General features: G+C 58.7%; 1 protein-coding gene across 4 annotated transcripts; it reads left to right on the top strand.

Annotated features, from left to right (window-relative positions):
- Nucleotides 1-1288: 1288 nt before the first annotated feature.
- Nucleotides 1289-25013, top strand: MYO1C (myosin IC). 4 transcript variants are annotated; one of them, XM_055403104.2, is made up of 32 exons: nucleotides 1289-1513; nucleotides 8935-9090; nucleotides 9214-9329; nucleotides 9986-10184; nucleotides 10265-10345; nucleotides 12394-12573; nucleotides 12664-12762; nucleotides 12982-13095; nucleotides 13179-13250; nucleotides 13642-13761; nucleotides 13873-13955; nucleotides 14188-14293; nucleotides 14407-14487; nucleotides 14765-14856; nucleotides 16269-16363; nucleotides 16449-16495; nucleotides 16609-16689; nucleotides 18537-18642; nucleotides 18735-18852; nucleotides 19726-19839; nucleotides 19914-19990; nucleotides 20488-20556; nucleotides 20653-20737; nucleotides 20835-20994; nucleotides 21270-21353; nucleotides 22376-22469; nucleotides 22568-22623; nucleotides 22724-22859; nucleotides 22940-23010; nucleotides 23100-23197; nucleotides 23271-23370; nucleotides 23764-25013. In XM_055403104.2, exons 1-32 carry the CDS (start codon nucleotides 1439-1441, stop codon nucleotides 23788-23790), a joined length of 3192 nt encoding a protein of 1063 aa, XP_055259079.1. In that variant the 5' UTR covers nucleotides 1289-1438; the 3' UTR covers nucleotides 23791-25013. The 4 variants fall into 4 exon arrangements, with proteins under 4 accessions (XP_055259079.1, XP_055259104.1, XP_055259097.1 ...); XM_055403129.2 differs by lacking the exon at nucleotides 1289-1513 and adding an exon at nucleotides 2265-2418; XM_055403122.2 differs by lacking the exon at nucleotides 1289-1513 and adding an exon at nucleotides 2484-2503.
- Nucleotides 25014-26459: the final 1446 nt, after the last annotated feature.

The raw sequence follows: 26459 nt of genomic DNA, 5'->3' as shown, positions 1-26459 counted from the left end.
TACCCAAACTGATCGATGCAGCCCTGGCAGGACCCCAGGGCTCCTGACTCCAGGGCTCCCCGTGTTTCTCCTCCTGTCTGTGGGTCATCCATGTCCTGTATGTGCCCACTTCTCCCCTTTGCCCTTCTGTCTTCACACATTCCCACCCCTGCCTCCTGTGGCCAAGAGGGCTGAGTCCAGCAGTGATTGAGAGGCGGGAAGGGGAAGGGGGGTCCTTTCCCTCCTCTTGGCCCCAGTCAGGATATGGCCGCTCTGGGCCCAGCCCTGACCCGCCAAGTGGAAACAGGAAATATGTGAGACTTGGTGTGTGCTGGGTCTCTGCGCCTGGCTCCATGGCTGATAAGGGCCATTGTGTGGCCGCCGGGATGATCCTGCCCTGGATAGATGTGCTTCCCGGAGGAAGGAAGGAAGCTCTGCTGGCCTTTCCTGGGCGGGGGAAGCTGAGCGGAGGCAAGGAAGGGTGCCTGGGGGAAGGTGCCCACCCGAGAGGGGCTGTCAAGGCCAGCACGGGCCCACGGGACTCCACCCCTCCCCTGCCAGCATCTTCCTCTGGAAAGGTCGCTTTCGCCCATTCACTTCGCCCTTCCTATAAGAAATGGCCAGAGACCCGAGGGCTCAGTCCCAGGCCAGGAAAGTGTCAGCTGTGATTTAGCAACAATAAAGATAGAAAAACAGGAACGTTTGGGGGTGGGGAGCACTGTGGGCGCTTCGGGAAAGTAGGGAGCAAACAAGACTAAGGTTCCCCACGGCTGGCCATGCAACCCAGGGACCAACGTCTCGAGCATTTGAGGCTCCAGGGGAGGGTAGGATAGGGGCCTCCTCACAGTGCCCTCCTGCCTCTCCAGCCAACTCCCGCTGCCCAACATGGCCAGTCCCCAGCAGCCCTGGCCTCTCAAACTCCAGCGGCTCACCTGCTTCTGTGGGAGGCAGGCAAGCTGAGGGGACATGCAGAAGGCGCAGTGCCTAATGATGGCTCCTCTTGGCTCAGGGCAGGATGTACATTCTGATTTGGGGAGTGGTCACTGTGCTTTCCAGCTGACATGGGTGAGAAGGCATCAGGAGAGGCCCGGTCATGAAGCTGCTGGGGGGAACGGCCTCCTACCCTTTGACCTGGAGCCCAGGGTCTCCCAGGGGTGGCTGCATCAGCTCCTCTGGTTACCTGGGACAACAGGCATTTCCTCCATCCCTCAGCCCCTCCTCTTCCTGCCCCAACCCCGCTGGGCCAAGAGGCCTCCCAATCAGACCTGGGCTGCTCCAGCTGTGTCCTGAGGCACTGGACCAGACCCATCCCCTGGGGCTGGAGTTGAAGTCGAACCAAGTGGCCATCCCAGCGTGAGACCAGATTCCTGGTTCCGGGCACAGCCAGAGCCAGCGGGCAGGCACGCAGGCTTTTGCTCAGAGGTCCCAGGGCTTGGCACGCTGGCTATCCACAGGCGGAATGGCACTGCAAGTGGAGCTGATACCTACCGGGGAGATCATCCGTGTGGTTCACCCCCACAGGCCCTGCAAGCTAGTAAGTTGGGATGCTCTGGGCTGGGAGGAGGGTGGGAGTGTCTCCCCAGTGCCCAGAAGCCCCCTCTCAAGCAAACTCCTTGGGGAAGAGGTGAGCAGTGGGGAAGTATTCTAGTCCTTGGTAGGACGTGAAGGGACCAGACAAGAAGGAGTAAATGGAAGCAAGGGGGCTGGGTTTAAGCCCACCAGGGGCAGTGTTTCAAAGCGGGGATCTGGGGTTGACTCCCTTCTCCTCCAGCTCCCTGATCCTCAGTGGGCCGGGCTATGAACTGGGTTAACAACACGGAGATGACAGGGCCGCCCTGAGATCTAATGAACAGTGTGTGTAAAGTTCCAGGTGCATGTAGCACAGGCTCAGTTAATACCGCCCGGCTTGTGGCTTGAAAAACTGACACTGGCTAACTCAGAGCAGTAGTGAGGGTGGGGAAGGAGGGTGAAGGGAGTCAGGCAGTCGCAAATGGGGAAGAACTGATTTGGCCTGGCAAGCAGGGGAGGGTCGGGTTTGCAAAGGCGCCCTAGGGTGAGAAAGGAGAACCGTATAAGACACCCCGCCACCCAGCACTGCAGCAAGTGGGCCAGGTCGTTGGCAGAGGAGGGTGCGTGCGTGCATGTGTGTGTATGTGAATGACTGTGACGCGCCTCGTGCCGGGGAACGGGCTGCAGTGTGCTGCATCAAGCCCCCCGATGACACGGACGCGGGCCGGGGCCGGAGCCCCGCCAAGGCCGGCCGGGGCGGGGCTGGAGGGTGCGCGCGCGCCGGGGCCTGGGCCCTGCCTGGGATGACGACAGGCAGCGGCTCGGCCCCGGGCGGGCCCTGGGCGGGGAGAGCGTGCCGGGGCCGCCGACTCCGGAGCCGGCCACGCCGCCTAGCCTGGCCCCCGCCCGCGCACCCGAGAACCCGAGAAGGTGGGTACACAGGGCGAGAGGCGGGCCGCAACCGCGTGGCCTGGGGGAGCGGGGTGCTCCGCTCGCGGGCAGGATGGAGAAGAGGGTAAGCGGCCGGGCGGCGACCCAGTCCCGGAGCTACCGTGCGGCAGGCGAGGGTCGCCGGCCCAGGGATCGCGGGGGCTGCGGGTCGGCTCGGCACGGCCGCTGCGGGTGTCCCAGGACCCGGCGGCGCCGGAACTCGGCCTGTTGGAGACTTAGATTCTTTGCGGGTAACGTGAGGGCGGTGAGGAGCGGCTGGGGCCGCGGGACCCGGGCACCCTGCGCGCCCTTTGGGGCCCTCGGGCAGCCTGCTCTGCCTCCGGGTTCCGGAGAAGCCGTCCGGGCCCCGCCCCTTCCCGTTCCCCGCCTCCGGGCCCTGGCGCGCGAGTGGCCCCTGTGTGTGTGCGGCGGCTGGGGGGCTCCGAGATGAATGAGAGAATGAATGGCTGGCCCACGGCCTATTCAACGCCCGGCACGCTCCGGCCTTCTGCTCACACTCCCGGGCTCTGTGATTCGTTCATTCACGCAGGCGTCCGCGAGCAGTGTTTGGGCCCCTACTGTGTGCCTGCCTGGAGCGGGGGCAATCTCCTGGGAGAGACGGACTAGGAGACCTTCGATTAGAGCGGAATGCGACCGGGAGGGGGCTGCGTGTTTCGGGGAGTCAGGAAGGGAGGAAGTGATACCTGAGCCGAGTCTTCAAGGATGACTAAGAGTCAGTCAGGTGGGGAGGGGGTTGGGTGCCAGGGCCAAGGAAGCTGCAGGTGCAAAGGCGAGAAGCTTAGAGCCGGGCGGCGGGTGGCGGGGGCGCCCGCAGAGCGCCTCTTGGCTGTGTGGACTGGTGAGGGAGGCGTGGGGAGAGAGGGCACTGGAGAGGGTACCCCTGTGGCCACACAGGAACTCAGGAGCAGTGATAAACTGAGGACAGAGAGGGCGGCTGAAGTCCACAAACAGGGGCCTGGCAAGAAGCAGTGGTTGTGCTTGGCATACGGAAGAGTAAACCTTCACTCTCTTAACGTGAGACGTTAATTGATCGGATTTGCATTTGTAAATACCACAGGAGGCTGCAGGAAAATGAATTGGAGGAAGGCAGGGATGCCAGTTTGGAGGCTGCTTGCCTCGTCCAGGGGCAGAGCAGTGATGGAGGAACAAAGTAGGGGGGTGGTGTTGGCAGGTGGTGACTCCTCCCTGTGAGGAGCCCAGGGAGGAGGGCAGGGATTTTGATGACCGGCAGTGACAACTAGCTGGAGGTGCCTGTCTCCTCTCAACTGTTGGGATACTGAACCAGGAGGACAGGTTAGGGGGCAAGGTGCTTTGTTTACTTCTACTGGATCCCCAGGTAGAGGCATCTGGCAGGCAAAAGGCCCATGGTTCTGAAGCCAGAGTGTAAATCTTTGACTGGGGTCCAGTGAGATATCAGGTAGAACCCCTAAGTCCTCGTCTTTCCTTTTCATTCCCCCTTACAACAGTTCCCTAGAGTCTGGAACAGTCCTAGGTGGGGCAGCCTGGGCCCAGACCTAAGATATGTTTGATTAAAAAAAGAAAAGCCGAGCACCTATTCTGTGCCCAGCATGTGCTGGGGGTAAGATAGGCTATGGTTCTTTCTGCTGCCCCAACAGGCCGGGAGGCTACCCCCAGTGGAAATCAGTTTCTAGCGGCAATCTGGGGGTCCTCAGCACACCCTCTCCAGACCTTCATAACCCTGGGCTGAAGGAACCCCTGAAGCTGCTCACTACCCTCCCAGAGGACAGGCTTGGGGGCACCTGGCCCATACTAGGCAATAGGGGCTGAATAACCCAGGTCTGCTGGGCCTGCCCATCCCCGCTTTTAGGGGAAACCCCTCTCCAGATGGAAAGAAACCTAGAGGCAGCCTTGGAAAATAAGTCCTGGGTCACTCAGGGGTGGGGCATGGCTGCATCCTAGCCTGCAGCCCCTAGGTTCAGGGCCATGCTGGGGACTCAAAGATCATGGCCCACTCCCTAGCTGCTATTTCCAAGGCATACATATCAATACTCACACAACACAGCCAAAGGTGGATACTAGGCACTGCAGTCACAGGTTCACTAAGGAAGGTCACAGCCTAGCAGGTAGCAGGTTAACCAGGCAGCGAAGCTGGGAAACCTGCCAGGGCTAGGCAGGCATCTCCCCTTCAGGCAGCCCTGCAGGAATAGACAGTGGTAGACTTTCCAGTTTCAGTGCCACCCTTTCTTTTACTAGTCCTGGGATCTTGAACACGACGTTAGTCTGCTGAGCCTCAGTTTCCTCGTCTGTAGAATGGGGGTAATAATCCGGACCTCAAGGCTCAGTTCGAGGGCATTGAAGGTAGTACCAGAAGACAGTGATCCGAACGCAGGAAGCGCCTGGTGCTGTAGCCCTGATGTCTCTCATACCCTTGGTCCACCCACCACCACCACCACCCCACCCCCGCCTTTCTAACTCCTCTCCCCGCGGGGCGGGCGCTTCCGCCTAGCGGGGCGGGATGGCCGGTGGCGCTGGCCAGGGGCTGCGGTCTCGCCTGGCCTGCTTAGCCGCTTAGCCGCCCCCTCCTTCCGCCACCGACTGGCGGCTGTAGGGGCGTCGGCGGGCATCCCGGGAATGCGGCGGAGCGACTCGGGCGGGGGTGGCCGGCCAAACCCCTCGGTGCGCGGATTCCCCTCATTCCAGCCGCTAGCCGCGGCGGCGAGGCCACGCCCCCTTGCCAGCCCCTTCCCTCGGGCCCGCGGGCCACTGCCAGCCGCGCTAGCCCGGTGCTTGCACGGCCCCCGGAGCCGAGCTCCTGGTGAGCCCCGGCTTGACCCCCTTCCTCACGTCCCCCAAGTACCTCCCCACTCCGGCTGAGCGGGAAGCTGAATCCTCTCCGCACTCTTTCTCCTTTCTGCATTTTCACCCTTGGGGCCTCGCGGAGGGGGCCTCCTCCCGCCCAAAGCCCGAAGCTGGTGGCATTTAAGACCCAGCCCCGCCCTTCCGCTCCCACCCATCTCCCAGCTGCGCGCGGTGGCTCTCGGTCCCCTCGGTCCCTCCTGAGGGCCCCATCTCCCAGCTGGGTCCACCCTCCGCGGGGTCCCGCGGGCTCTGGCCGGGCTGTTGTTTTCAAAGTAATGAGCCTTCCCCAAGAGGCTGCAGCCCGCACCTGCCGCCACGTCAGTCCCTCCCCGGTGAGCCTAAGTCCAAGGGTGTCGGGCAGGCTAGGGCTTTGGGTCCTAACCCTAGCTTCTGCCCCCTAGGACAAAGTCAGCGTCTGTATTATTGCGCCTCGAGTTCCTTATCTGTCAGGTGCAGTGGAAGTAAAGTTGGAGAGCTCTAACTGGCCGAGGGACACGCCTCAGGGGCTTTCCCTGCTCTGTAACAAGTGTGACCTGTCTGACCCAGGACCTGGCTCTGTATGTCTGCTCCCACTGGCTTCCCAGATGACGCTAGTGGTAAAGGACCCCCTGCCAATGCAGGAGACATTAGAGATGCCGGTTCGATCCCTGGGTGGGGAAGATCCCCTGGAGGAGGGCATGACAACCCACTCCAGTATTCTTGGCAGGAGAATCTTACGGACAAAGGAGCCTGGTGGGCTACACAGTCCCTAAGGGTCGCAGAGTCAAACATTACTGAAGCGAACTTAGCATTGCATTGAAGGTCTGCTCCAAGCCTGTGCAGAGAGTGTCTGGCCAGAGAGGGAAGTGACATTTACTGAGGGTCTGGGAGGTCCCTGGGCGCCTTATCTTAGGCTTCTCAACAGTCCTTTGAGACAGAGGATAGTCTCATTTCAAGGCTCTAGGAGAGGTCCCCAGAAGTGAAGTGACCTGCTGGCAGTCATACCGCTGAGAAGTAGCCCAGCCTTCAGGAAGCACTAGCCATCACACCTGGCTTTCCTGGTAGCTCAGACAGTAAAGAATCTGTCTGCAGTGTGAGAGACGTGGGTTGGATCGCTGGGTTGGGAAGATCTCCTGGAGGCAGGCATGGCAACCCACTCCAGTAGTTTTGTCTGGAGAATCCCCATGGACAGAGGAGCCTGGAGGGCTACAGTCCATGGGGTCGCAAAGAATCCCACACGACTAAGTGACTAAGCACAGCCATCACACCCCCATCTGCACTGGGATCCAAGCTAGAGTTGTCCCACAGGCTGCTGCCCACTGCCCACCTAGAGCTCAGCTAGGATGGGGCTGCTGGAGGCTGGTTTGGGTAGCTGGAGGGTGTCGGGGCATAATATATGGAAGGATCCAGAGAGACCAGAGAGGGAGTACCCCCACCCAACAGAAGAAGAACAGAGGTGAGGAGCCCCTGGGCCCGGGTTGGGGGGGCCCTAGTCAGGGTGTCCGGGGTAGGGGGAAGGGTATTGCTCCGAATGCTGGAAATCGGGCCGTGGATTTCCCAGATGGAAAACTGAGCCCTCCGTGGAGGCCCTGGAGGAACGATGCTGGGCACAGGCGCCCTGTGGCCGTCTCCCTCCCTGGGGCGCCTGTTCTGTGAACCCAAGAGATTTTCTTGGGACTTAAAGACGTGGGACCCACCCTCCAGAGAGTGTACGGGGTGGGGAGTGGACAGTGTCCCCGCACCGAGGCTCCGCCTGCCTGGGCACGACGGCCGTATTTGGACATTTCGTTCTATTTTTAACTTTCCCGGGACTCGAGGTTGGGGTGAGGGGGGAGGGAAATCCTGCTTCCTCCGGGACCCACGGGCCTCTCTGCCTAGTGAGTTGAGTCCCCAGCCTGGCCCAGTGCGCAGTGTAGACACGAGCCCGGAAGTGAGTTCCGGGCCGGTGTAGACGCGGCGGCCGCGCGGGTTCCGGGCCCCACCCCTGGGAGAACCGACGAGGTCCCTCCTGGAAAACCTGACTCAGGCGGAGCCCCTGCCCAGCCGGGAGCCCCGCCCCCGGCCTGTCCCCACCCACGCCGCGAGATTTCCCCCCGCCCCCCGAGCGCCTGCCCCACCCCTGCCAACTGGAGTGGGACCCCGGAGTCCGAGCCCCGAGAGAGGCGGGGGCGCCCGGGGGGTCCCACGCCTCCGAGCCTAGCGGAGGCGGAACGGGGGGCGGGCCGGCCCCTCCCTCGTGACGCCGCCGCCGCCGCCGCCGAGCCCCGGGCCGAGAGCACGGGCCGCGGAGACGGGCGCCGGGCCGACCGGGCAGGATGCGCTACCGGGCGTCGGTGAGCGGGGGGTGCGGGGCAGGGCCGGGGGAGGGGGGTCCCAGGCGTCCCTGCCGGCCTCGCGGCGCCGCCTCGGCCCCGCCAGGAAGCGGGCGCGGCCCAGGAATTTCGGGTGGAAAAACGTCCCGGAAAGTTGCAGGAGAGTGGAGGCCGAGGCTGGGAGGGCCGCGAGGCGCTCGGACCCCGGGCCGGGCCAATAACTCCCGAGGAAGGCTGAGAGCGCCCAGACCCGCCACCCAGAGGGCAAGGGGGCGGGGGCTTGGGTCAGATTTGGCAGCAGCTTCGGGACAGAATTAGAGGGGTAGCGGGGAGGGCGCTGAGGGGCAGGCCTAGAAGAGGCAGGGCCACGGCCAGACCCAAAGGGGTGCCCCCCGCCGGATATCTGGGTGGTCTGCGGTTGGAAGAGACCTGGTGGCCTCTTCGGGGATCCCTAACCCTATGGCCAGCTTGCTCTTTCTTCCCTGACCCTTGACACTCTTGGTGTCAATTTCCTAGGGCTCTCAGACCCTTTTGAAGAGTGTGGAGAGGGGTGAGGGTCTTGTTGAGCCTGTGCTTCTTCCCACCCAGCTGCCAGCTGGGTTTTCCCTGGTAAAATCCCTGCTCCCTTGAGACTTCTCAGGACTCCCAGTGGAGAAGGGTGTCTGGGGAGCCTGGCAGCTGGCAGGGAGGGTGTGGTTCCGCTCTGGGAGGGAGGGGCCCCCTTCTGGGGTGAGTGGTGAGCCCAGCTGGGATGTGAGGTTCCCCCTGCCCCTGCCCCAGGGGGATCTCTCTCCTGGGACCTGGAGCAGCCTCTTGCTGGGTCCCTAGACCCTCTTCCCTTGGAGATTTTGGTGAGTGAGAGGGGGAGAGACAGCCCCACCCTGCTTGTAGAATTCACTCCAAGTGATTTGTCCTACAAAGCACCTGTCACACAAGGCCTAGAGCTCGGGGACTTGAGGTCACCTGGTCTACCTCAACTCCTCCTCCCTGGGACACCTTCCAGAGAGAGGAGGGGTTTTGTCCAAGGTTAACAGAGCATTCTTTCTTTTATTCTCATGACATCCCCCCCACCCCTAACTTTCTCTACACAAAACCAGCATCTCCCTGGATTCAGGGACCTTTACCCCATGTCCTCTGGGGCCTCTGTGTTCCAGTGGCCTGTGTTCAGGTCCCATGTGCCCCAGATGGTCTTTCTTCTGGGACCCATGTCCCATGTGCCAGCTTTCTGTCATCCGGGCTCTCTCTACTCAGCCTGGTACACATGTTTCCCAGGTGTGCCCTGTGTTCATGTGCCCTGCCTGGTTGCCCCCTCAGTCCTCCAGGCTGTGGCGAAGGGGAGAAGAGGCCTTCCCTTACCCTGCTGCCTCTGACTCTCTCCCTGCAGGCCCTGGGCAGTGACGGGGTGCGGGTCACCATGGAGAGCGCACTGACCGCCCGTGACCGGGTGGGGGTCCAGGACTTCGTGCTGCTGGAGAACTTCACCAGCGAGGCCGCCTTCATCGAGAACCTGCGACGGCGCTTCCGGGAGAACCTGATCTATGTGAGGCCCGAGTGGGAAGGCGGAGGGGGCGCGGGGGCCACAGATGCAGGGCCGCAGGGAGGAGCGGGGAGCGGCTTCGGGGCCTCTGGGAGAAACTTCTGAGCCTCCTCCTCTGACCCCCAGACCTACATTGGCCCCGTGCTGGTCTCTGTCAACCCCTACCGGGACCTGCAGATCTACAGCCGCCAGCACATGGAGCGTTACCGAGGCGTCAGCTTCTATGAGGTTCCACCTCACCTGTGAGTGGCCCCCCTGCCCCCCAGCACCACCACCTGAGATGATTCCACCAAACTTCCCACTTGGGGAATCAGAATTCACACCTCAGAGGAATACCCAGTCCTCACCCAAGGTGACTCTCTCTATCCCATCAGGATCCTCCTAGCCTCCACCCCAACTCACACCCAGGACTATTTTTTTGGCCCTGCTGTGTGGCTTTCAGGATTTTAGTTCCCTGACCGGGAATTGAACCCATGCCCCTTGCAATGGAAGTGTGGAGCCCTAACCACTGAGCAACCAGGGAATTCCCACACCTGTGACTTATTCTCCCAACACTACCTGGACATGGCCCTCCCACCTTAGTGACCCTCTGACCTGGATCTCTGAAGGACCTCCCAGCCTTACCTATGAATGACCTCAATCTTCATCTGAATGACTTCTAATCTCCTCACCCATGAGTGATCTCCTCAATTTTCCATCAGAATATGACTCTCATTCTCAACTGTGAGGCTCTTCCTTGACCCACATCCTGGAGGGGTCACCTGTCCTCAAGGGTACACCCCCTGGTGAACCCCACCAGACATGGGAGTGCCCACCCCAAGTCCTTCCTGTGGGATTCCCAGCCCCTGCAGCCACTCGGCCCCCCTGCCCCTAAGCTCCTGACGGGCCTCCGCCCCAGGTTCGCGGTGGCCGACACTGTGTACCGGGCACTGCGCACGGAGCGCCGGGACCAGGCGGTGATGATCTCTGGGGAAAGCGGGGCAGGCAAGACCGAGGCCACCAAGCGGCTGCTGCAGTTCTATGCCGAGACCTGCCCAGCCCCTGAGCGGGGTGGTGCTGTGCGGGACCGGCTGCTGCAGAGCAACCCGGTGCTGGAGGTGAGGGGACAGCAGCCCCTGGGGGTGAGAGGGGCAGGGAGAGGCCACCAGGCACCCCTCACACCCCGGCCCTTTCCTAGGCCTTTGGCAATGCGAAGACCCTCCGGAATGATAACTCCAGCAGGTTTGGGAAGTACATGGACGTGCAGTTTGACTTTAAGGTACCCATGGGCGGGGCAGGGCAGGGGGAATGGGATTCCCATGTGGCAGGCACCCACTGGCCCGGGTCTTTGGCACCAGCAAACATTTATTGAGCACCTTCTGTGTGCCAGATACTGTTGCAAGTGCTAATGGCACAGCAGTGAAACAAAACAGACAGAAATCCTGCCTCCAGGGAGATAAAGAATCCACCTGCAATGCAGGAGACCCAGCTTCGATCCCTGGGTTGGGACGATACCCTGGAGAAGGGAATAGCAACCCACTCCAGTATTCTTGCCTGGAGAATCCAATGGACAGAGAAGCCTGGTAAGCTGTAGTCCATGGGGGTCACAAAGAGTGGACATGACTGAGCAATTAGCAGGGAGATAGTCCACAGAAAAATGTAAATTAGCCAACACATGTCACAGCAAAAAATAAAATGAGGCAAGGGGAGGGGGCATTGGCTGTTTGAAATAACGCAGATACAGTGGGCATAGAGAAGGTGGCCTTTGGTAAAGCCTTGATGGAGATAGAGGAATGAGTTGTGCATATACGCAAGAAGGGTCCAGGCAGAGGGCACTGCCAGCGCAGAGGTGCATATGAACAAGATGCTGGATGTGTTCACAGATGCAAGTAAAAGGTGAAAGTGAAGTCACTCAGTCGTGTCCGACTCTTTGCAACCCCATGGACTGCAGCCCACCAGGCTTCTCCGTCCATGGGATTCTCCAGGCAAGAATACTGGAGTGGGTTGCCATTTCTTTCTCCAGGAGATCTTCCCAACTCAGGGATTGAACCCGGGTCTCCCGCATTGTAGGCAGACGCTTTACTGTCTGAGCCACCACAGACAGCAGGGAGGCCAGAATGGCTGGAGAAGAGAGCAAGGGCCCAGGGAATGGAAGAGGAGGCTCAATGGTGTGGGTCCTTTTGGATCTTTGCAAGAACTTTTTTAAAACTCTTGAGTGGAAGTGAGGCCAGAGAATTTTGGGGGATTTTTTTGTTTGTTTGTGTGGTCATGCCTGCACAGCCTGCAGGGTTTTAGTTCCCCAACCAGGGATTGAACCCATGTCCCGTGCAGTGGAAGTGCAGAGCCTTAACCACTGGACCACCATGAAAACTCCTGAAATTTTGAACCATATATATATATATGTATATATATATATTTTTTTTTTGGCCAGGCCAAAGTTGGGATCTTAATCTCCCAACAAGGTATCGAACCCATGTCCCCTGCAGTGGAAGTACACTGAAGCTCCAGGGAAGTCCCAAAAGTTTGAAAGAGAAGTGTGTTATGACCTCAATTTCCTCTTGATCGCTATGGCTGCTTTGTTGAGAATAAACGGTAGAGACCGAGGCCGAGCAAGAAAACGAGTTAGGAAGCTGATGATTATTAGATCTGGATGACAGATGATGATGGCTGGGCCCAGTCTGGTGGCCGTGGCTGGATTCTGGATATTCTGAAGGTTAGGGCGGCAGGATTGGCTATCTGATTGGACGTTAGGTGTGAGAGACAGGGAAGCTCCCAGGAGGACCGCAGATGTCTTGGTCTGAACACCTAGAAGGGTGAGCAGAATGGGAAGAGGGAGCTGTTTTGAGGAGTGGAGACCAGGACTTGAGTTTCAGACTTGTTGAGTTTGAGATGCTTATGGGACATCCAGGTGTGAGCCACCAGGTAGAAAGGGCATGCATGCATGCGTGCTAAGTGGCTTCAGTCATGTCTGACTCTTTGCAACCCCATGGCCTGTAGCCCGCCAGGCTCCTCTGTCCATAGAATTCTCCAGTCAGGAATACTGGAGCAAGTTGCCATGCCCTTCTCCAGGGGATCTTCCTGACCCAGGGATCAAACCCACATCTCTTGCATTGGCAGGAGTTGTTCTTTACCACTCGTGCCACCTGGGAAGCCCAAGAAAGGGCTTAGCATCATTTCATAGAGGAAGAAATGGGGGCCAGGAGGGGCGATGTGCCTGAGCCCATGCAGCCAGAGCTGAAATTCATACTCCAGAGGGCAGGGAGAGGGGGAAGACGGGCTGTGTCCCCAGCCCCCCTGAGCAGTCACCGCATCCTGTCCGGCCCACAGGGCGCCCCCGTGGGTGGCCACATCCTCAGTTACCTCCTGGAGAAGTCCCGGGTTGTGCACCAGAATCACGGGGAGAGGAACTTCCACATCTTCTACCAGCTGCTGGAGGGGGGTGAGGAGGAGACGCTGCGCAGGCTGGGCCTGGAACGGAACCCGCAGAGCTACCTGTACCTGGTGAAGGTGAATAGAGGGGGATGGGTGGGCGGGACCGGGTGCCACCCAGGGAGCCCACCCAGCCAGAGCTGTGACCCTGCTCTGCCCATGCCACAGGGCCAGTGCGCCAAAGTCTCCTCCATCAATGACAAGAGTGACTGGAAGGTGGTCAGGAAGGCTCTGACTGTCATCGACTTCACCGAGGACGAGGTGGAGGTCAGACCTCTGTCGAGGACCTGCCTTTCCCTCCTGTCACCCCATGAGAATCCCGGCCTGCCTTTCCAACCTGCTTCTACTCTGGCCGTCTTCTGCTCTCACATGTCTTGCCCCGCACCATTCCCAGCTCCTGCTGACCATCCAGATGTGCCCTCCTGGGGCTCTCAGACTCTCCCATAATCCCCGCCTGCCCCTCCCTCTCCCCTCGCCTCCACCCAGGACCTGCTAAGCATCGTGGCCAGCGTCCTGCATCTGGGCAACACCCACTTTGCCGCTGATGAGGAGAGCAATGCCCAGGTCACCACCGAGAACCAGCTCAAGTACCTGACCAGGGTGAGGAGGCGAGCAGAGGCGAGGGCGGGGCAGCTGGGGTGGGTGAGCTGCACCCTCACCAGACCCATCCCTTCCCTTGGCAGCTCCTTGGTGTGGAAGGCTCAACGTTGCGGGAAGCCCTGACCCACAGGAAGATCATCGCCAAGGGCGAAGAGGTGAGGCCAGGGGGTGGGGGGGTGGGGGGACAGGTGTTCCAAGGCAGCCCCCCACTCCCATCATCCCCCATTGCCCTGGTCTGCTCAGCTGGTCCTCTTAGCAATATCGGAAGCTTATAAGGCAGGTGGCTCAGAGAGGCACAGGGAGCTGGCCAAGGTCACACAGGAAGAGGGTGAGACTGGAAGGAAGACTCACCTCCAGGAATGAGACCTCTTGTTTCTCTACCAGTTTCCCTCTGGTGGGACCACTGTGTCCTCCCCTGGAGGCCGCCCCCCAGCCAGCACCAGGCTCACTAGGGGCAGGGAGGGCAGAGTGATCAGTTTCCTGAGTCAAAGGGGCCAGGGGTGGGAAGGGACTGCATTCATCTCCCATCTCACCCTCTGCCTGCAGCTCCTGAGCCCGCTGAACCTAGAACAGGCTGCGTATGCACGGGACGCCCTCGCCAAGGCTGTGTACAGTCGCACCTTTACTTGGCTGGTCGCGAAGATCAACAGGTCACTGGCCTCCAAGGTGAGAGCTTGGCCCCTGCTACTCCCGGTGTGACAGGGAGGGCGGCTCAGGGGGGCCAGGGCTGAGAGGTGGCGAACGTGGGGACCCACACTCTTGGTCGGCTGGCCCTAGGATGCCGAGAGCCCCAGCTGGCGCAGCACCACAGTCCTCGGGCTGCTGGACATTTACGGCTTTGAAGTATTCCAGCACAACAGGTCAGTGCCCCCGTGACTCTGCCTGTCTCTCCTGCCATCGGCTCCCCTGCCCTGGCCCCTCCCCTCTCCCCCGGCCTCCTTCATTCCTGCCAGCGGCTTCCCAGCCTTGGGTCCTGCTCTGTGTCTCTTCTCTCAGCTAGTGCTGGGGCCTTGTTCTGCCCCTCCCCACCTTTCCTGTCTGGCGCCCGCCCCCCCAACTAAATTACTGAGGACGTCTCTGTCTCCCTGACAGCTTTGAGCAGTTCTGCATCAATTACTGCAACGAAAAGCTGCAGCAGCTCTTCATCGAGCTCACCCTCAAGTCGGAGCAGGAGGAGTACGAGGCTGAGGGCATCGCGGTGAGTGCAGGCCCTGCGGGCGGCCCCACATGCAGCCAAGGTCCAGGCCTGGGTGTCCCCAGGGAAGGTGCAGTGACCCCACGGTGATGCCTCCCTCCCCTTGTGCCCCTCAGTGGGAGCCGGTCCAGTATTTCAACAACAAGATTATCTGTGACCTGGTGGAGGAGAAGTTCAAGGGCATCATCTCCATTTTGGTGAGCCATCCGCTCCTCCAGGGCCTCGGGCTGGAGGCTGGGCGATATGATGTCACCCCTTTCCCCTCGCTCTCCCAGCCGGCCTGTCCGGCCTGTCCGCAGAGGGCCGGAGTCCTCGGAGCCTGAGGAGGGACAGAACAGGGCTGTGTGTGGAGGGTGAGGGGAGGCGCTGGCTAGCCCTGGGAGTGTCTGTGCCTCCTGCCGGGGCCCCTGAGTCCCTGTGCTCTCTGGTCCCTCCCCCACACGCACCCCTCACCCTCTGCCACCACCCACCCAGGACGAGGAGTGTCTGCGTCCTGGGGAGGCCACGGACCTGACCTTCCTGGAGAAGCTGGAGGACACAGTCAAGCACCATCCACACTTCCTGACGTGAGTGGGGCTGGGGGCTGTCCTGGGCCAGAGCCTGTGGAAGCCTGGGAACCCCTCACCCATAAAGTGCCAGCCACAAGGAGGTGACCAGGGAAGGTGCCAGTGAAGGCCAGGCACACAGAGCCGCAGCTCCTGGTGCCTCCCGAGTAAGAAGCAAGGAATGCCACTTTAACCCTCTTGAGAATAAAACTTGCTAAGGTTTTTTTTTTTAGCATCCTTACTTGGAAATTCCTTTTTATTTAAGGAATCCCCTAAATCGGGATGAGGGGAGAAAAGAAACAAGCCCCTCTGTCCCAGCGCTGCCTTGCATATTTTGATCATATCACCTCATCTAACTAGAAGCAACCCCCGGAGGAGGTTTTACTGAGACTCTCAGAGGTGCAGCCCTTTGCCGGAGGTTACCTCACATCAAGTCCAGAGCTGGACCTCAGGCCCAGGGCCACAGATTAGTTCCATGATAAGGAATTGAACCTGACTCCCAGTGGTGAAAGCAGAGTCCTAACCACTGTACCGCCAGGGAATTCCTGAGCAATTTTTTTCTGGAGCGAGCAAACGAGGAACCTGTTTGTTCTCATTCCCCACGGGCTGCAACAGGGGTCCCAGTAAAGCCTTGCCTGAAAAAAAAAAAAGAAAAACACCTTTTTTTCTGTTGGTAAAAAGAACATCCCTCCTCAGAGGAAAGTTGGAATGTGTGCAAAAGTCACTTGTAAGCCTGTACCCAGAGGTCACCATTGTTAATAATTCGAGACGTTTTCTTCCTGCCTTTTTCTATATATTTTTTTTCTTTTTTGTGGTTGAGAGCTTATTGTATATAGGACTCAGGATAATGTCATATCCTGAGTATCTTCCTGTATCATCAAACAGAAAACTTTCCTCAAAACACTTCCTCCAGCGGCTCTAACACACGGACACACCACTGCTCTCACCCGGCCTCTCAGGGCCCTGTCCAGCCTCTGGGTTTCTGCTGGGAAAACAGAATATCTTCCCCTGGGCCTTAAATCTCTGCCTGGTCTCTCTGGTTAGTTGCTTGGAATTCTTCTTTAAAAGTAGAAAATGGGTTAAAGGGTATAAACATGCTTAAGGCCTAAGCAGTCTCTTGGGAACTGATTCCATTCTTAAAATGTAGCGGGCAGCACTCAGCACTCTGAGCAGAGCCACGCAACAGCCAAAGGCAACACCAAATAGCGCTCCACCCTGCGAACCCTGGCAGCGTAGAGGCTGAGGTCCTGGCGCTGTGTGACCCTGGACAAGGCCATCTACCTCTCTGAGCCTCTGTGGTGGCCTCTGTGCAGGAGGAGGCCCCGCCCTGCTGGTTTCCTACTGGATGCCTGGTTCCTCTCTTGAAGTCTCTCGGGCAGACAGGGACCTGTCTCAGGCCAGCCGTTGGCAGCTTCCTCTCACTGTCGCCCTAGGCACAAGCTGGCTGACCAGCGGACCAGGAAATCTCTGGACCGCGGGGAGTTCCGCCTCTTGCACTATGCTGGGGAGGTGACCTACAACGTGACCGGTGAGGATCCTGGGGCTGTGTCCCCCTCCCCGGGTGGGCCGGGAGAGGGGCTCTGCCTCCCCTCACGTCTGCTCTCTCCCCTCAGGGTTTCTGGATAAAAACAATGACCTTCTCTTCCGGAACCTGAAGGAGGTGAGGAGGACCTCCAGGGGGAGGGCTGGGGGTCTGGGCTCTGAATCTCTGCCCCAGAAAGCTGACTGACCTGTCCCTGTGCTTCCACCATGACCACTGCCCCGCCCTCACAGACCATGTGCAGCTCGGAGAATCCCATCCTGAGCCAGTGCTTCGACCGGAGCGAGCTCAGTGACAAGAAGCGTCCAGAGACGGTGTGAAGGCGTTGGGACCCCAGGGGGTGTGTGTGTGCACACATGAGTGGGCCCAGTGCCTGCATGAGCTGGTAGTTGGCAGTGTGTGTGTGAGTTTGTGTGTTTGCAGGTGCCTGGGTGCACATCTGTGTGTGTCTGGGAGGCTGCCCATGGGTGCATCTGTGCCTGCTTTGATGGGTGCCTGGGTGTGTGTAATGTCTCTAAGTGTGGATGCACATACATACACCTGTGTCTTTGTGGGCTCTTGCATGCATTCACTCCCCTGCAGCAGACACTTGTGGACATTACTGGGCGCTTAGGATACAAAAATGAACACATGCTGTCCTAGAAATGTGCATGGGGTGCTATGGAAACCTACAATAGGGAACAGCAAATTGCCTGCGGAAGTGGAAGAGGGGAGGGAGTCAGGGAAAGCTTCCTGGAGGAGGAGGCATATGAGGTAACTTGGGAGTGAGTAGATGCTTGTCAGACGTATGGGAGGGCCCTGCACAGCCCCACACAGGAACACAGTGCAAAAAAGACCAGGAAGTGGACCACAAAGTACCATTTTCAAGGAGAGCGATGGGGGGAAGGCAGACCTGGCCAGTGGTGCCAGACAAGGGGAATGCTCCATGCAGTGAGCTGTGTACAGAGGTGTGGCTGTCAGGCTTGGCAGGGGGAGGGTCAGGGCAGTCCCAGGACAAGCAAGGTCAGGGAGAGGTGGGAGCCAGGGAGCTGCAGGCCAAGACATGCTGGCAGGGAAGCCATGGAGGCAGAGTGTTGCCCAGAGTCTGATTCCCTGGGACCCTGTCCTCTGTTCCCCACCCCCACCCCATCCCTGATTGTCCTCAGCCCCACCCTCGTGAGGACACACCCACTCCTGTCCACGCCTCTCTCTGGCAAACCAGAGATTCCATTGAGCCCTCCCAGGGACCCGCAGCTACTCCAGACCTCACTAGTCTATGATGCACCCTGACTGTCCAGTGTCCCAGGCATGCATCTCCTATTTCCCTAACTCAAGGCAGGGACCACCTCCACCCAGTCCTGAAGGACAGAAGCCTGGGCTGCATCCCTGATTCCTTAGCCTCCCCCATTGCCCTCATCCTAACAACTGCTGGATCTTGCCAATTTTTGCTGCCTGAAAACCCCTTCTTTTCAGCACCTCCCCGTAACCCTTATTCCAGTTCTAGTCCTCTGAGTCAGTCAGTATCCTCTCTGGTCTTTTGTCTTCCCACCTGTTCTTACCAACCACCCTTCACCTATGTGCGATAGAGATACTCCAAAAAGCAGATCCGTTCCTGTCCCTCTCTCCCTCCAGATTCCTCTTTGGCTCCCTATTTCCCTCAGGATAAAGTTTAGTCTCCCTAATGTGGTTCCCGAGTCCTGCCATGATCCTGCCTCTCTAATGGTTTTTCACTCCCCTCCTAGATCCTTGCATGGCTTGTAGTTCCCTGTGTACACCAAGCCTTCGCTCACTCTGTTGCTCTGCCCGAATGCCGTTCCTACCTCTCTTCCTTCTGGCTGTCTCCTACTTGTCCTTTCATTCTCAGCTGAAGGGTTATTTCCAGAAGACCCTTCCTGCTACCCCCTACCCCCACAGAGAGAAAACTTGTAACATTTCACTTGGAAATGCTGCACCATTTTCATCGGCTTCAGAAATCTGATCTTTGCAGATGCTGCAATAAAGAGTTGTAATTTAAAGGGAAAAAAAAAAGGTCCACAAAGGGCAGGGGTAGTTGTGGGAACTGTGGTGTTTTGCCCCAGGGAGGGGTGTCTGCAGGGTTCTTCGCAGGGAGGGACATTTGCAGGGGTCAGTGGCCTCAGCCCAGCTGCCATCAACCTTCCTGTTGTTCATCTTGGCTGACCAGGTGGCCACCCAATTCAAGATGAGCCTCCTGGAGCTGGTAGAGATCTTGAAGTCAAAGGAGCCTGCCTATGTCCGCTGCATCAAGCCCAATGACTCCAAGCAGCCTGGTAGGCCGTCGCCCCGTAGCTCGGTGGGGGCTGGGCCTCCCCTGCAGAGGCCGGTCAAAGCCCGCTGACCACCCGGTGATCTTTTCCCACAGGCCGCTTTGATGAGGTGCTGATCCGGCACCAGGTGAAGTACCTAGGGCTGATGGAGAACCTGCGCGTGCGCAGAGCCGGCTTTGCCTACCGCCGCAAATACGAGGCTTTCCTGCAGAGGTGGGGGCGGGGCCTGGCTCGGTGCCAGGGGGACGGGGACGGGGACGGGGTTGGGGGCGGGGGTTGGGAGCCTCCGAGATCCTGGGCGGGAGGACAGCCCTCAGCTGCGGTGGGAGCCACGCCAGGGGCCCCTCCATGCTGCAGGCCTAATGTTAAGCTTTAGAGGGCAAATACCAGCCCTCCCCACGCCCAGGCCCTGGCCTCACAGAGCAGCTGGTCAGGGTTCCAATGAGGCACGCATTCACGTACCTATCAACAGTGAAGACAGTAAAAACCTGTGAAGGGGACAGAGTTTGCAGTCGGCTCAGAAAGCAACTTTGTGGTTATCCCGAGTCAGGGGTCTGAGGAGTCACCAGGTGTGTCTTTCTAGGCCTGTGACCTTAGGCAGATGTTCAGTTCACTTCAGTCGCTCAGTCCAACTCTGCGACCCCATGGACTGCAGCATGCTAGGCTCCCCTATCTATCACCAACTCTGGAGCTTACTCAAGTTCATGTCCATCGAGTCAGTGATGCCATCCAACCATCTCATCCTCTGTTGGCCGCTTCTCCTCCTGCTTTCAATCTTTTCCCAGCATCAGGGCCTTTTCCAGTGAGTCACTTCACATCAGGTGGCCAAAGGATTGGGGTTTCAGCTTCAGCATCAGTCCTTCCCATGAATATTCAGAACTGATTTCCTTTAGGATTGACTGGTTGGATCTCAGATGAGAAACCTCAATTTTCTCATCTTTAAAGTAGGAGTAGTAACAGAGCTACCTCCCCGACTTTCTGTGACCTGAGAGTCGGTGGGACCAGGAAAGCTGGTCTGGGCTCCCAGAGAAGAGCGCTGGTGGGGGGTGGGGGCACTGGGTGCATTTCTGCTCCTCCTGTCACCAGGTACAAGTCACTGTGCCCAGAGACATGGCCCACGTGGACAGGACGGCCCCAGGATGGGGTGACTGTGCTGGTCAGGCACCTGGGCTACAAGCCGGAAGAGTACAAGATGGGCAGGTGAGTGATGCCCATGCCTGGGGTTTGAGGGGTAGGGGGTGGCAACCAGGGGCTGATCACTGCTGCCCTCCCAGGACCAAGATCTTCATCCGCTTCCCCAAGACCCTGTTTGCCACAGAGGATGCCTTGGAGATCCGACGACAGAGCCTGGGTGAGAGAGGGGCCCCGCCCATCCTGTGCAGTGGGGTCCATTCTGGGAAGCGGGAAAGAAATTGCTATATTCGGGCTCCTTCTCTGGGACGTCCGCCACGTCCACATTGGGCTGCCCGCCTCGTCTGCTTCTGGATACACACTCAGCATGTTCCCACATTGCTTTGCTCCCTCCCTCGCTCTTTATTTTTCTTTTGGCTGTTCTGGGTCTTTGTTGCAATGCGCAGGCTTCTCTGGTTGCACAGCTCAAGCTTAGTTGCCCCACGGTCTATGGGATCTTAGTTCCCCAACCAAGGATTGAACCCGTGTTCCCTGCATTGCACGGCGAAGTCTTAACCAGGAGACCAGCCCTTGCCCTTTCCTGTACTCTCCTTCACTTATTTATCCTCGCACTCGAAGCTGGTCCAGTGAGCTCTTACTCAGTGAGCTCTTAACAGGGCCAGACCCCCAGCTGGGTCCCTTGCATTCTGGCCAAGTGACTTTCTTTCTCAACCACAGCCACGAAGATCCAGGCTGCCTGGAGGGGCTTTCACTGCCGGCAGAAATTCCTCCGGGTGAAGCGATCAGGTTCGGGCGCCCAGAAGTCTTCAGGACAGTGGGGGCTGGGGCTAGGGTGGGCCACCATGGGAAGAGATAGAGGTCAGCCATTTGTGGTCTCCGCAGCCATCTGCATCCAGTCGTGGTGGCGAGGAACGCTGGGCCGGAGGAAGGCGGCCAAGAGGAAGTGGGCGGCACAGACCATCCGGCGGTGAGCACTGGGCGCCACGCAGTGGGAACAGAGCAGAGTCGGGGGCAGGTCCACTGCCAGGCTTCTCACCTCCACCCATGTCGGACTCCCGCCCCAGGCTCATCCAGGGCTTCATCCTGCGCCACGCGCCCCGCTGCCCCGAGAATGCCTTCTTCGTGGACCACGTGCGCACCTCTTTTTTGCTCAACCTGCGGCGGCAGCTGCCCCGGAATATTCTGGACACTTCTTGGCCCACGCCCCCACCTGCCCTGCGTGAGGTCCGCGTGGGCTCTCCCTGCTGACTGGGGGACCGCCAACTCACCCAGCAGAGGGACCTATAACCATGTGACCCGAGGATCCATGGGAAGGGAAGGGACTTGGAGCTGGGCCACGGAGAGCAAGTTCTTTGCAGAGAAACAGTTCAGGAATGGAAGGGTGGTCCAGGATGAGGGGGTGTCACTTAGGCCAAAGCCCAATGGTGGGCACGTGCCTGTTGTCTGCAGAGGAAGGGAACCAGGCTGCCTGGGTGCCCTGACCTCCCTCTCGCCCACAGGCCTCAGAGCTGCTGCGGGAGCTGTGCCGGAAGAACATGGTGTGGAAATACTGCCGGAGCATCAGCCCGGAATGGAAGCAGCAGGTATGGGACTGGGAGGCAGGTACCAGGGGACTAGGGGGCTGGGGCGGTGGTGCTGGAAGAGAGCTGGCTTGGAGGACCTTTGCCCTGACTTACCATGCAGCCTTGAATTGATCTAGGCCCTTGTTTGGCCTCATGTGTGAAGCGGAGACTGGAGTAGATTTTGCAAGGCAAATAGAGTTTATCTTCGAGAGCAGCTGCACTGGACTGGTCGAGGCTGCCCAGAGTCCTGTGTTGAAAAGGCTGAAGGAATGGTCTGTTAGAATAGTTCCAGAGAGAGACATTGGTGACCAACAGGCCTTGTATTTGCCAACTCGGTATCAGATGATGATGAAGGACCCATCCAGCAGAGTTAACCTGCAGTAGTTTGTGTTTTTTTTTTGCATAATTTATTTTTGGCTATGCTGGGTCATCATTGCTGTGCTCAGGATTTTCTCTAATTGCGATGAGTGGGGGCTACTCTCCAGTGTGGTACACAGGCTTTTTGTTGCGGAGCCCAGGCTCTAGGGCTTCAGTGTTGTGGTTCCTGGGCTCTAGAGCGCAGACTCAATAGATGTGGCACACCACGGGCTTAGTTGCTCCAAGGCATGTAGGATCTTCCCGGATCAGGGATTAAACTGATGTCCCCTGCATTGCAAGGCAGATTCTTAATCACAGGACCGCCAGGGAGGCCCCACAGTAGTTCTGAGTATTAGTATCAGCCAACTTTAAGATCTCAGGCCAGAGCTGAATCTCAGGGGCTCCAGGGCCTATGATGATGGGAATAACCCCCGAAGTGGGGCCTGGACCCTGACAACACTGTCATGACCCTTCTGGAGAAGCCTCTGCCTCGGTCAGTGGGGATGGGGGTAAGAGAGAGAAGGGGCTGAAGGGGAGTGTTGGTGGCAGGGCTTAGCCTCCTGCTGTTGGGGCCAGAGAGAGGGTGAGGGAGGTGGTCTCAGCTCCTGTCTCAGCAGGCTCCTGCTCTGCTGTGATGGCCCCCACCTCTCTGACATCCCTTGCCCTCCCTGCTGTTGTCTCCTCAGCTGCAGCAAAAGGCCGTTGCAAGTGAGATATTCAAGGGCAAGAAGGACAATTACCCCCAGAGTGTCCCCAGACTCTTCATCAGCACGCGGCTCGGTGAGCCCCCGCCCCTCCAGTGCACAAACCCTCCATCAGCAGCCTGGTCCCCTCTCTCCTCCGCTCATGCCCCCTTCACTCCCCTGTCTGGGTTGCAGGTGCAGATGAGATCAACCCCAGAGTGCTGCAGGCCCTGGGCTCAGAACCCATCCAGGTGAGACCCTGTCGGTGGCCCTCAGCCCCACACAGTTCAGCTGCCCGAGGGCTGCGTGGGCAGGGGGTGAGGAGGCCCGTCACCCACCCTCTGTTCCCAGTACGCCGTGCCCGTCGTGAAGTACGACCGCAAGGGCTACAAGCCGCGCTCCCGGCAGCTGCTGCTGACACCCAACGCCGTGGTCATTGTGGAGGATGCCAAGGTCAAGCAGAGGATTGAGTACACCAACCTGACTGGTGAGCCCGCGTCCAGGTTGGGTCCAGAGAGGGGGCTCTGCTTTGCCCCTTGATCCCTGATCTCTGCCCTTTCCCCCCAGGAATCTCCGTCAGCAGCCTGAGCGACAGCCTCTTTGTGCTCCATGTACAGCGTGAGGACAACAAGCAGAAGGTGCCCTTCAGGGACTGGGGAGGTGGGGAGGGGTCGGGTCCTCCAAGTGCTGGGCAGGACCTGACCCCTGTCCCTGTGTGGGTCTCCAGGGGGACGTGGTGCTGCAGAGTGACCACGTGATCGAGACCCTGACCAAGACGGCCCTCAGCGCTGACCGAGTGAACAACATCAACATCAACCAGGGCAGGTGAGGCGGGGAGGGCTGCTGAACGGGCCGTGCGTGCACACGGGGCAGGCCTCACACACCCGCTTCTCTCCAGCATCACGTTTGCAGGGGGGCCTGGCAGGGATGGCATCATTGACTTCACACCTGGCTCGGAGCTGCTCATCACCAAGGCCAAGAACGGGCACCTGGCTGTGGTGAGTGTGGGGCTGGGGCAGAGCCTCTGGGGGCCAGGCCTTCCTCCCTCGGCCATCCTGGACAGAGCCTGGGTACCTCACTGTGGGTCTCGATCCAGACGGCACCCTTCATGCCACTGTCCACTGAGCACCAGAGACCAGTGCAGAGGGTCATAAAGAGGGCAGCCTGAGGAGGTGGCAGGCGGTATGCTGCTTGGGAGGAGAGGCCCACTCTTGTTGGGGCGGAGAGTCCTGTGGGAGTAGGATCTAAGGTCCGAGTCTCCAGCACCGAGGCCTCCGGACCTCCCCCCTCCCCGCCCCCGTGGTACTACCAGGCATCTTACTCACCAAGACAAGTGCCCGGAGCACCTCTGCTTCCTGCTCACCACTGGGCTTCTCCCCTGGTCCCCACAGGTGGCCCCTCGGCTGAACTCGCGGTGATGAAGGCGCCCACTGGACCCCTCCCACCTCCCAGTGCTTCGCTCATCCCCTCCTCCCTTCCCAGCCACCAAAGACTCGAGCTTCCAGACAGGGACCCAGGGACACCTCGAAGCCCACCGACAAACTCCCGCCTCCTGCTCGGCCCTCTCTCAAGGGGGCTGCAGGGGCGCAGGAAGCTGCCCCAGGAGTGGGCCAGGCCGGGCCACAGCAATAAGAAAAGCCGGGGCCAGAGGCAGCTGCGCCAGCCCCACTGCCAATGCCAAATATTTGAGAGAAGGGAACTTTTGCTGAGGTTTTTCTCTGAGATTTTTTTGATGCTTTATAGGAAATTATTTTTTAAATAAGCCATCTTCCCACCCATGCCCCCCTGTCCACCCCCCTGCCCCCCGCCCCCACCAGGACACACTGGATGTGTTTTCCCTGACTCAGCAGGGCAGAGAACGTTGCCGAGAAGGTGGACGATTTGGGCCCTGGTGCGCTCTTCCCTGCCCAGGCCCCCCCCCCCCCGTTGCCTTGGCACCTTGTCTGTCTGTCTGCCTGTCCACCTGTAGCCCACTCCGACATCTCCCTGGGGGCTAAAACCATCCTTGCCTGCCTCTCTGTCCAGCCTTAAAAATTCCCTTCTAATATCAGCCCAGCCTGAGGACATCCTGGAGTAAAGGCGGGACTCTCAGAGCAGAGGATTTGGACGACAGGGAGATCACCTAGTCGAGACTTCTGGTGTGACGGAGCAAGAGATAGAGGCCCAGAGAGGGGAAAGGACTTGCCCAAGGTGATCCAGCAGGTTGGGGCAAAACCAGACTGTCCTCAGCACACCTCACTGCCTCTCCCAGGGACTGGGGGCTCATGTCTTAAAGGTGCATGTGGCTTCCTGACCAGCAATTAGCCTTGGGGGCCACCAGGTGGGAGGAGCAGTCCCACCTGAGTCCATGCCTTAGGATGACAAACACCCTACCCATATACTCTGGCCCCAGGTTAAAGACGCAGGGCCTTCACTGGCTCCTGACCCCCCTCCCTATCCTGGGAGCCTGGGAAAGGGGCTGGCCTTGGGAGGAGCTGCAGGGGCATCACCTCTTTCTGCTGCTTCTCCCCCATCCCCACCCCCAACTCCCCAGAGGGCCTGGGGGCTGCCCAGCTGCCTCTGCCCTCCTGCGGGTCTCAGCCCACTGCTGACACTTCTGCAATCCAGAGAAACACTAAATAAAGCAATATGTGTTTGCCAACGTTGGTCTCCTTGTGAATGTTAGTAAAGGAAAGGACTTCCCTTCCAAAGCAGGGGGCATGGGTTCAAACCCTGGTCAGGGAACTAAGATCCCACAGGCCACCTGATGTGGCCAAAAATAATGAGAGGTAGACGACCCCCTAGAAGGTAACCAAGGGTCTTGTATTACTTTTTTTTCCCCAAACTTTTTGTTTTGTGTTGGGGAATAGGTGAATAGCAAAGGGTCTTAGACATATATATACATGGGTCCATTCTCCCCCAAACCTTCCTCCCATCCAGGCTTCACGTAACACTGAACAGAATTCAAGAGTTCTATACACTGAGTAGGTCCTTGTTGGTTATCCATTTTATTTATCTTTGTTTTTGTTTTTCTTATTCTTTCTTGGTTGTCCGTTTTGAATAGAGCGATGTGTATGTGACTTTTCTAAAGTCCCTAACTATCCTTTCAGGGGTCTTGTATTATTATAGTTATTGCCTTGTCCCCAGAAGGAGGCTGGGCTCCCTTCCCAGGGAAAAGGGCAGGAGTGTCAGTAGCTGCAACGTGGCCTTGCTTGTTCCCTGACCGTCCATGGAAGGGCCACTCAGCCTGGTCCTTCGAGGGGGCAGGGGAGGGGAAAACATCACATAGCGCCTGCCATGTGACCCTTAGCCCAGCAGGCAGGGCTGGCAGATGGAAACACAGCCTAGTTGGGGAGTGCAGGCGTCAAGGGCACACTGGTGAGAAACTGACTCGGTGGGGATCTGCAAACACTTCACAGAGGAGGTGACAGTTGAGGTCATCCATCCCAAAGGATAGCCCATGGACTCCCCTGCAAATGACAAACCAAGTGCAAAGTGACCTGAGCAGAAAAGGGCATCTATTAGCGTTAGCAACCTAACAGTTCCAGGGTAGGTCGGCTTCCAGGTGCTCACTCTCAGGAACGTGTCTGGCGGCTTCATTTTCAGGCCCATTCTCCCCTTGGGTGTGGTGGCAGCAGCAGCCATAAGCAACCCCAGGCTTTGGTAATTCAGCCTCGGAAGCAGAAAGTATCTCCTTTTCAGGGATTTGAAAGTCTCAGAGGGTCTTCCCATGTAGCTCAGTGGTAAGTAAAGAACCCGCCTGCTCATTCAGGAGACATGGGTTCATTCCCTGATCTGGGAAGATCCCACATGCCGCAGAGCAACTAAGCCCATGCACCACAACTACTGAGCCTGTGCCCTGGAGCCGAGAGCCACAACTACTGAGCCCACGTGCTGCAACTAGAGAAAAGTCCGCGCAGCAACGAAGACCCAGCACAGCCAAAAATAAATAAAATTAAAAAGTCTCAGAGCTGATTCTCAGTGGACCAACTTGAATGAGGTGCTCTCCCCTGCCCCAGTGGGTGTAGTTAGGGAGCGGAACTCATTCTGATATATGCCTACTGGACCTGGGTCACGTGCCTGCTCCCCCTCAAGACAGAAGCATGAA

This window comes from Moschus berezovskii, chromosome 20, assembly GCF_049115385.1.
Source record: "Moschus berezovskii isolate FMDL1 chromosome 20, NW_MosBer_1.0, whole genome shotgun sequence".
NCBI classification, from domain to species: domain Eukaryota; kingdom Metazoa; phylum Chordata; class Mammalia; order Artiodactyla; family Moschidae; genus Moschus; species Moschus berezovskii.
This window is presented reverse-complemented; position numbering and strand designations above follow the sequence as displayed.

Excerpts from the sequence above, each read along its gene's own strand:
- MYO1C (XM_055403104.2), top strand. The coding sequence starts at position 1,439 with ATGGCACTGCAAGTGGAGCTGATACCTACCGGGGAGATCATCCGTGTG. Across the intron at positions 14,488-14,764 it reads AGGGCATCATCTCCATTTTG|GACGAGGAGTGTCTGCGTCC; the intron begins GTGAGCCATCCG and ends CCACCCACCCAG. Across the intron at positions 20,995-21,269 it reads CCCCACCTGCCCTGCGTGAG|GCCTCAGAGCTGCTGCGGGA; the intron begins GTCCGCGTGGGC and ends TCTCGCCCACAG.